Genomic DNA, 10,868 nt, shown 5'->3' with positions numbered 1-10,868 from the left:
TACTCACAGTGTGTAGTTCTGGTGAACTCATCTTTAGCTGCTTTCTGTTTGCCCCTGTAGCATCTAGAGAAAGTAATTCTCTACAAGCTGTTATCATCTGTTGAAAAGGTCAGAGACAAAAAAAAATTAATATTCCCATATATACTTAAAAAAAAAAAAAGCCCAACAAACACTTGTGCAATATCTGTGTAACTCTCTGAAATAACTTCTCCTTCTGCAAGTTTCAAAGCCTGCCGAGACCACACCAGAACCAGATTCCTAAAACAATCAGTCTGATAGTGCGAGACATTATCATGTCATGGGAGAACATGCACAAGGAACTCAGCACCTGCTGAGACCTTCAGGCTGCTATTTCACTGTTGAGCCTCAGACTGTTAGACCTCATGGTAAGGATCCTAGAGACTTCTGGAAGTAGGAGACTGGGCTCCAGTGGGTGTCAATAACTTGGTTTGTTGACTCCGAAGAGAACAAGAGGTTGGTAGTAAGTGAGGCACTTTGATGCCATGTGCTTCTCCGAGTCCCTATGTTCAAGAACGTGTATTTACATCTAAATTTTACTACACCTTGCTAAGGTTTTGATTGTGTCCTTTGCAAGTTGTGTATCTTGTGCAGCATAGACCACGCAGGCAATTAAATAACAATGCATTTGTCAGGGAAACTGTTGAATGAATTCTGTTTAAACCGTGTTTTTGCCCACAGATAATACAGTTTAGGGTTTGGTCATTGTTCAGTAAATACAGTATCAGAAATATGATGTATGAATAATCTGTGTCCTGGTTTAGACACAAAATATAGAAGTGGAGAATAATGGCTTTTAAAGACCTGGGAGTTGTGCTCCACAGTATTGTCTCTACCACCACCTCCTCTCTAGGTTTCTTAGGGTTTTTTGTTGCGCTAATGAATCCTGTGTGATTCTTCTTTGCAATCTGCTTATCACACCTCCTTTTACCTGTAGCTGTTACACCGTGAATATTGCCTTGTCCTTTCAATTCTCTGGTGTTTCCTTGAAACTCCTCTCTGCAACCCAGAGCTGATAACTTACAGCAGTACAATCAGTTTTGTTTCTTTGGTTTGCTTTTGAGTCAAAAGATTGTCTAGACAGATGGTCTACTCCTGCTATCTGAATATGTCATTGTAACACAGCCTTGCTTGTCATCAGATTCCAAAAGGAATATATTCTAACAGTTTTCTGGAAACCACCTTGAGAGTGCAATATTGGATATAGTTAGTGGATGTGTTTAATAAAGAATGTTTTTATAATTTGCTTTTTATATTTTTTCACACCATATTTGAAATAACTATCTTTAGTTTTGGCACACAGTTCCTGTTTGGAAGACTACACATCCTCTCCTCCCTCCTTTTGCAGAAAAGATTCGTGTCCCCAGTCCCAAGAGAGGATTAGGTTTGCTTAGGTTAACATTTGGTTTGTTTAATTATTTTACATTTCTTTATACTTTGACCACTCAGCTGGATTAATTACCTTACATCTGCATTTTTTTTCTCCTGACTCTTAGCACTGTTTAGCTTTATTTTCTCCTAATCTTTCAACTCATCTGCAGTGTATTCCAAGGGGGTTGTAAGGCAGGGACTCCCTCCCTGGAGTGCTGAGCTTGTACATTGTTAAGCACCAACCCCTGGGACCCCCAGGACCTGTCAGGCTGCAAGACACACATGGTTTGTTCTAGGATTAAATATTTGTTGTTGTGTTTATGTGTTGCTTCTTTATAGTTCCCCATGCTGTTTAAATTAGACAACTGGAATGCAGAGCATGCTGTACTACATGGAATTTTCATCTGAGGGATTAAGGCTCGTTGGAGTTGGAACTTTGATGTGGTCAGCTTTGGTCAGCTGCTGTAGTTTAAAATCAGATGGAAACTTGTGTAACACAGTGCAGCATTCTGCTCCAGTTCCCAGCACTTAACCTGCTAACCCAGAACAGAAAGGAGGGATTTTCTTCTTCTTTTCCCCTTTTTTTTCTTGAGGCCAATATTTTATCAATTCTGTCTGTATTGTGACTGTTTGGCTTAGGCTGCAAACTGTAACCAATACAGCAGGAAGGTAAGTCCCACTCAGAGCCTTTCCTTCCATCTCAGTCAAAACACATTCACCCAAGGGGCCTGCTAAGGTCTCAAGCATGTCTTGCTAGAGACATGCTACACATGCTGTTGAAGTAAATGCTGTGCTTGGGACTGCACACAAGAAGGCATTTTAAAAGCACACACCGGAGTAAAAGAGAAATAAATGATTCTATTTTGTATTTCTTAATGAAAACTGACTGTTAAGACTTGTATTTTAGGGCGAAAAAAGAGCAAAAGCTTACTAAATTAAATTTTCTAACAAAAGTTAGTGCTTGGAAATATACATTGCACCTGTTAATGTAACATGTCAGTAGCACAGAGAGAATAAAATCAGTTGCTTTTAAAATGATGCCAATTTAATTCTGTGAGTTCTGTGCAGCAGTGAACATATGCCATCCTGCAGGGTTACTGGCTTTGGAAAAAAAGTTCAATAATTCATATGAAGTATTTTACTTAATAATTATAGTTTGGAGACTTCTGAAGGAGATATTTCTAACTGTTAAACTTCCAAGATACTTTTCTAGATCATCATTTGCAAAAGTTTTAGATAAAATGAATCTAAAAAAAAGACTGATCTATCTAGAAAATAAAGATTGGAATCTTTGATGAACCTAAATGTCTAGCAGAAGTCTGGCATTAAGATTTTTTTCTGACGTGTTCAACTATTTTACATCTTTAAAGGATCTGTATCCTCAGGGACTTCAGGAGATTAATGTTCAAAATATGCTGGTGTTCATGATATGAAATTATTTTTCTCATTTGGAAAAAGTTGTTTGTCTTATGTCAAAGAAGGAAAATAAAACCCACCTGCCAGGAAGGAAAAGAGATATAAAGTGTTGCTCGCTGCTGGAAGTCCAACTAAAGGCAACTTCCATTTTATGACAGGTAAAGCACCAGTGTTCCAGGGGTGGTGTCAAATGTACCCTCCACTCTCTGTTCGAGGGCTGACATCCAGCAGAACTGTAGTGCTGCCACTCACCTGCAGTTAAGGTAAAATTACAGCTTTGAATGACAAAAGCTGGACACAGTTCACAACCACTTGTCATGTACTGCTTCAGAGTTAGTAATCCTATGGGATAAAATTCAATGTTACTTCACTTGGTCCTGTCAGGACCTGAACTTCTACGGCAGGAATTCATGTAAAGGTTTATTTACATAATGTTATTTCATACTGAATGCAAATGTTTATTCCTTTCTAATCATACTTTAATTTCTAATCATTAATTTTTAATAATTATTTTGTATTCAATTAATTTCTTTGTAACAACAGGATACTCTGAAATGTCTACAACTTTGTTATCCATAAAGTGGCAAAATACATAAGTGGCAAATTACTAATATGACAGGGGGTAATGGCACAGCCAACCCTTTACACAGAAGATGTGGAATGCTGCCCTTATTTTCATTAGCTCAGTTAAAATTTTCTCCTTCTCTCCTCACACTTCCACAAACTATCCATAAGAACACAGTGTTAGAGGGGGGCTACAGGAAGGTTTTGTTTTGAATCTTCCTCTCTACTGTAGCTGTTTTCCTCACCACAAGTATTTTTAAATCCAAGTTGCTATGAGAGTTACTTCCTGTTGCAGTTATGAGGTTAGTAAAACAAGAACAGCAGTGCAATCATATCTCATTGTAATTTCATGCTTTTTTTGTAAAAGCCAGATCACCTCTTATTATATAATATCATTTAATATTCATTTTCCATTATAAAATTATAAAATTACAAAATTCCATTTTCCATTATAAAATTACAGAAAAGAAAGGTAAACCAAGTGGATCATATCCTCTTCTTGTTTCACAGAGATGTTGTACGGAAAACAATGAAAGGCTGTGTGTGGTCAAGACACCAGAGATGAAAAGTCATCTTTTCCTGATTTTTTACGCCTTGAGAGAGCCTCAAAAATAAGGGAATGATATGGGAGCAACTCTTCATGTAGAAGTCATTAGGAGCAGTCACTGCTGTGCTTCCTGCAGCAGCTGTTCAATCATAAGTGAATGGGTGCTGTAGAAGGGCAGCCCAGCCACTTCCATCTCCACACTGGCAGTTTTGCCACTGCGGACCCCGAGCTGCACAAGTCTTTTCAGAAGCTTTTCTTCCTTGAAAAACAAAGAAACAGAGTATAATTAAATTCCTGAATCAGACAAGGGCAGTCATCAAGATCTTTGTTTTAATTCTGGGAGAGACTGCACATATCCTTCATATTTATTTTGCCATCAACTTGCAAGTACTATCTTGTCCCAAAGAATATGTTTAGCAGCTGGAGTGCAGGGAGTGTCAGATGGTTTAAAATCTTGACTGCTATTTAATCACTGAATATTATTTTTTTCCACACTGCCTCCAACAGAACATTAGTGTCAATTCAGAAAAAATCATTTTTTGCTTGGTTTCAAGTTCCTATATTGCACAAATCAGAATCAGAGGAACCTCCACTCAAAGTATCTCAAACATCCATCTGTGGTTTCTCCAGCCAGGCAGCTGGCTGCAGCTGCAATTTTATAGAAAAAGACAGAAGAGAAGGAGGGTGCACCAGGAAAAAAGGTTACAGAGAGCACCTGGATGGGCTGCACACTCACTATCCTTTCCTGCAGCTTCTCTGATCTCTCTGTGCCTTTGGCCCTCTCTTCCCTTTTCATGATTGATTTTATGAGAATTCTGGTTGCTTAGGGAAGGAGTGGGGAAAAAACAGCCTCGGAAATTGTGCTTCCTTGGCAAGCTCTGAACTAGCATATGCTTTGTTTAGAACTACAGTTATGTTCTTGCTTAACTAATATAAGCAGATAACAAAGTGTGTTCCAAGTTCAGCTGTAAAATTACACAGAGGGAACAAAATCATTTTTGTGAGCTATGGGCCAGTTAGCATTGTGAGATGAAAAGATGGGATAAAATGAGCTCTGAAAAAAACCACAGGGAACAGTGAAATTTGAAGATCTGCTTTCAAGTGAATGTATGTCTGGCACAAACTGTACTGCTTTTAATTTGCCATGAAATGTACACAGTAAAACTTCCTATTTTTTAGCATTTACTATAGTGAGAATTTATTCCTTGAATTCTGTTAATGAAAGTCTAGGAAAACTAAAAACCTGGTCACTTGTTAGGTTTCCCTATGCCAATCCTGTGATAGGTTATGTAAGACCTTGAAACACTCATCTATCTATTTTTTCCTCTCTTTCTTTACTAGGAAAGCCCTTTCTGGGCTTGGTCTACTGTGCCATTTCCATTTCCATTTCCATGCAAATTGCTACTGCCACAATCCTACCAGTGTCCTTGACAAAGAGCCCTCTAGGTTTTAACACTTCATATTTGACATTACCACACAACAACCTAGCAGAAGTTCTTTATCTCCTGGACACATGAACGATGAAAAAAAAAAAAAAAGTAATGTTAAAATATCTAATTTTCTCTTATCAAATGTTAGCATTTTTTCTAGGAACACTTCTAAACCACAAAGAATACAGTAGCTGAGGATCTGAATTGAAACACAATATGGTTGTATTTTACCTAATGGTAAAATGGCCAAAATATAATAATTTCTGAATGAAGCAAAGCATGCCCTGCGTGATCAATTCAGTTTAATTTTGTAACCTGCTCTGTGAATGGACTTTCTAAAGATCTGTCTTTTATTTCCTTCTAAATCATCCTAATTCTTAACTGTAACAAAATTAAATGAGGCTCTGGTTTTCTACTAAAGGAAAAATATGCATAGTTACATGGTGTCAGCAGTGACACAGCTATTTAAGGAAATTATCTGGATACACTAGTAGCTTAAAATTTGCTACTTTATAATTAATAAAATTATACATGCACATCAGTTTATATCATATGATTGATCATATACATAAATGCAAATATATACAACTGATCTTTCTGCACAACAGAGGTTTCTCTTAGCACTGAGTGTATCTAAATGCAAAAGGGCAAAGGAGTTCTCTCCTGTCACAAAGGAGACACCTAAACTGGATACACAAAATGTAATCTCTAATACATTATAGTTTTGTGCTACATATTTACATGGTAGAGCTCTCTGCTCTGCTTATATGAGGTAAAGTTTGCTTGCTTAATACCACATAACTATGCCTGAGAAACCATAGCCTGCCATAAAATGCTACAGCTTCCATTTGTAATAAGCAAACACAACGTACAGCACAGCACGCTGCCTTAGCTTTACAGTGCTGCAATTTGACCACAGCGTTCTCTTTAGTAAATAATTATGTTGGGAGTGGGTAACTGGAAAAAAATAATCATATTAATAGAAAAATATCTTGTTAGTTTGTGCTTTATTCAAGGGGGAAAGCTTCTTTATGAATGACAAAACTAGTAAAGCACACAAAAAATGTCACACCTATATATTCATAATATAATTAATATTCTTATAGTTCATAATTTAAAAAAACACTATACAGCTAATATGTTGCCATTAATAAAGACTTCAGTAAAAGAAGAAATGCTTTATATATTAACCTATTTGTGAGATGCAATAAAATGCAGAGTTGACTGTAGTACGTTTAGCACAAGCTACATTCGGATATGTATGAATGAATTCATTTCATTACAGTCACTTTGGTGTAAAAGTACTATGAACATCTGAAAAACCAAGCCAATACCATAATCAAATGATTAGGTAAGCAAAGATAAAGGCAAAGAGATTGTTTAGGTCCAGTTGTTTCCTGTTCCCACAGCTCTCAGCACAGAACAAATGCTTTGCAGCATCTCTCATTGTGTGGAAAGGCTCACACATGAACTCAGAGCAATCTTAGTTTGCTGTTCAGTGGGAAGGGAGAACTCTGCAGTCCTGGGGTTTGGCAGTGCAATCCTGACACTGCTTGAACACCAGCCTGAAGGGAAATAATGTTGGTGTTGGAGGGGAAGTCTTCACTTAGTAATTACGACCTGCAGCATTCATGGAAGTGCCATTTTTTGAAGAAAAATAAAACACATTATAAGAAAGCTGTCTGGTGCTGAGGGACTCCTTCAAATGTCCTCTTTCCAATTACAATCACAAATATAAACACCGAGATGGATCTGTGTGGTGTTGCTCTTTATCTCACTAGGGTAATTATTATAGCATTAAATGAAGATGAATTTTGCAGAAAGTAGCCATATAAACATAAATGGTCTGATTTTTTTATACTAATGGACTATGTGAATACTAATGTATTCAATCTTCTGCACTGTTCATTGTTGTGTGATTTATAATTAAAGATATCATATTTTCTTGTCAGACATTCTGTCATTTTCTCTCCTCCACAAAACTGTTTCCATTAATTTTATCTCAGCAGATTTTAGCATTGCACTTTCAGTAGCCCATTATTGAATCATTAATATTCCCAGCTGTATAGCTTAGTAAAACAAAAACAAGGTTTTCCTGTACACAATATAACATTTAATTACAGTATCTCATTACCAGGAATTTTGATCATAGTCATTTTAGGATGCATTAATTTAAAGGTCAAAAACCAGTAGATGCAACTGGAAAAAACACTGAAAACTGAAAAATAATTAACCTGTTTTATAAAAAAGACTGTGTTGAAAAGGGCCATATAAGCTTTGTTAAGCTATATGGCTATGCCATGTGTTTGGATCAGTTTCAGTTTTATGACCTTTAGATGAAAAACTAAGATAGAAAGAATTAAAAAAAAAAATTAGTGAGATGTACTCTAAAATACGTAAAGGTGCTTTGTTGGAATTTCATGCAGAATGTCCCATCATCTCAGGAGAAAAACTTCTTTGTTTTGGACAGTAGCTAAGGTAGATGGATTGCATTTTGCTTAGCATTCTTGGATGTCACACACTTAATGGGTTTGTCCAAACCTCTGCTAAAAAAGCTGAATCTTGAAATCTTGAAGCTCCTTATTTATTGTAAAGTTGTGGAACAAATCTTACTTAATCATTAACTTAATCATTAGGGTGTGTGTGGGTGGGTGTGTGTGTGTGTGTGTAGACAGATTTTTTTTTAACCACTGTCAAGTTAAAAATAGAGGCACGTGCTCAGCAGGATGAGCACAGATCAGAGTCATTTCTCACCCCTCTCACTTATTTTCCTTTTTCTCAGTCTGAAACCTTTGCATTCCCAGAATATCACACTGTACAGAGCTGCATTAGTCAAAACACATTTAAAAATATTCATGTACAAGTTTTTCTCCAACTTTAATTTAGAAACATTCAAAACTAATTGTAGAAAGACTCTAGCAAACTAGAAAAGGGGGAAGATCAGAAGTAAGGTACAAAGATCAGAAGTATGGAGTGGCTACTGCATGAGAACCGTGACTTTTGATTTTGGAAGCAGACATCTAAAGGACACACAACAGAGGGTTATCAAATCATGAATGATACTAAGGAAGCAAACAGGAATTTTAATCACTGTATCTCAATCCAAGAATTTCTTTCATTGCCCATAAAACTGTAGCACTGTCTTCTGCTTAAAGCTACAAGACATGAAACATTTATACTGCAGGATTTTTATTTGCACTCTGTCTCGAATCCTTTGTGGAAGCAGTCTAAGGACAGTGCGCTGCTCCTTCACCAGGAACCCCCAGAAGTGCCCGCAGACCTGGCGAGGGTGAGGGATGGAAGCGGCCGGGCAGCACTCGCTGGCCGCTCCGTCCCGTTACCTTGCGCAGGGCGCGCCGTGAGCGCCGGAGCGCGTCACACACCGGGGCAGAACAGAAACCCGAGCCCCAGCACAATGCAGGCCATCCCGCTCATGAGCGGGTCCGTGCTGAACAGCTCTCTCTCGCTGTGAATTTTATTTCATGCTGGTGTAAAACAGAATTTTAACTATAACATTCAACTTTTGTTGAACATCGAGAACATTAAGAACATACGTTTGCCCCTGAGTGATTATTGAAAGAACTTATCTCTTTGTAAAGGGGCAATATGACTAATTTATACCTGATGGGGCACACTCTAAAGAGAAGTTTATCAATTATACTGAAAATTTGTATGTGCACAGACATTTTAATTCCCACACAGATCACTTCTGCAGTCTTAGTAACATTTGCTATTGAGTAACCTGGTCTAGTGAAAGGCTTCCTGCCCATGGGAGGGGGAGTAGGAACTAGATGATCTTCAAGGTCCCTTCCAACCCAAACCATTCTAGGATTCCATGGTTCTGTGATTTTATATAATATGTGATCTTTCAAAAATACTCAGGATTTTCCCAACTATTTCCAATTAAGTGCACTTTGTTCATGGAACATTCTCAATTTTCAGTCAGTTCTTCCGAAGCAACATGTGCTTAACTCTTCAGAAAATGTACATAATACAGAGATAGTCAGTTTGCTGAGGATGACTTGGAAAGGACCGATAAATTACTTGGAAAGACAAATGTTTCCTTGTCAGTTCTATTCTCAAACATCAGCTACTGTCCCACCCCACCAAAAATCCCTTACCAGCTACAACAGTAAAATCAGCTTCAACATCACAAGCTATAACATCTCCATTTTTTATGTGCTTCTTTACAGCATCTTTTACTTTGCCCATTCCTAGTTCATTTCCTCCATCTCCAACACCTTTATAAAAGGGAAAAAGACAAAATGAGTATGAGCACAGCAAATAACAGACAATTCCTTTAGAAAGCATCCCATGTCTTCCCCACAGTTGTTGTGATAGTTGATAGCTGCATATGAGATGGTTTATCATTTTTCATCCACAGCACCTAGGAACAGGAGACTGTGAATGAAATAGTTGAAAGCATCACCTATTGCATGCCAACCTCTAAGTTTATTATGCAATGTACACTGTACACTGCGTGCACGCAAAAGAAATCAAAGTTATCAAGTGATTGTGAACTGCAGACAGAATCAAGACAGTGAACTTTGCTTATGGAAGGCCTTACTTGAGTGGTCTATATAATGTGTTATCACAAGTACATCAGCACAAATAAAGAAAGAAGATAGAAAATTAAACCCAAATCAACCTGAGAAATCAGCCAACAATCCTATGATAAAGAAAGCATAGAAAAATTTGGCATGTTACAAGCTTTAATTTAAAATCAGAATAGAAAGAACAATTTTTGCAGAAAGACAAGCAAAAGTATAGATAAGGATTTGGGCAGAAGCAGGCCTGACTGCACTGCCCATCTGTTTGACACAGATCACTAACGTGCTGCAGTACACAAAGAGCCCAGCCCCATATACTATTACTGTTCTCATTTTTCACAGTCACTTACCAAAAAAATAGCCAGTCTTTATTCATTTTAATTTTCTTATATACTGGATGCGGGACTTTTTGCACAAGTACTGTGTGCTTGTCTTAGTGCTTTTAGTGAAATCAGTGGGATCTATGCAATTTCAGGAAAATGCTAGGCAACCTGGTATTTAGGACATAAATTGTCAGAAGTCATTTAGATACCTGGAGATGAGGGTAACATATAAACTAGCAGCCTACATAAAAGCTGGATAGTACCTCAAGTCTCTTACCAATAGATTTAAAAATATTGAATTAATTTATTATTTATCATTATTAATCAAATATTATTGCTACTTAGTGGGAAATTAGAATGTCTCTTTCATCTGTTAGTCTGAATGGCATCTTTTTCAATTTGAAGATTTTAAATTTAAATTTAAAAATTTCTGACCATGTCTGTGAAACAGAAGAGCGAAGAGCTCCAAGTCCTCACTGGGATGTACCAGATTCTAATTTGAAATGTGACTGTGCTCTAATGCATAGTATGTGTTACAGAGGAGAAATTACAATATTTATAATTTACACTTCAAGGCCTGAAAACTGGTAAATTTAACACTTTTAGTAACTGCATAAATATCTCATGTGTCTGTAGCAAATTTCTTCTT

General features: G+C 37.2%; 1 protein-coding gene across 1 annotated transcript in view; it reads right to left on the bottom strand.

The window, feature by feature from the left end:
* DGLUCY (D-glutamate cyclase) overlaps positions 1–10,868 on the bottom strand; it is a 51,860-nt gene that overhangs the window by 831 nt on the left and 40,161 nt on the right. Inside the window, 3 exon segments of the mRNA XM_041471985.1 lie at positions 8–97; positions 2,886–4,175; positions 9,468–9,587. Of these exon segments, the coding sequence (XP_041327919.1) occupies positions 4,060–4,175; positions 9,468–9,587 (236 nt within the window). The 3' untranslated portion in view covers positions 8–97; positions 2,886–4,059.

This window comes from Pyrgilauda ruficollis, unplaced genomic scaffold (genome assembly GCF_017590135.1).
Source record: "Pyrgilauda ruficollis isolate IOZ18807 unplaced genomic scaffold, ASM1759013v1 scaffold28, whole genome shotgun sequence".
Taxonomy (NCBI): Eukaryota; Metazoa; Chordata; class Aves; order Passeriformes; family Passeridae; genus Pyrgilauda; species Pyrgilauda ruficollis.
This window is presented reverse-complemented; position numbering and strand designations above follow the sequence as displayed.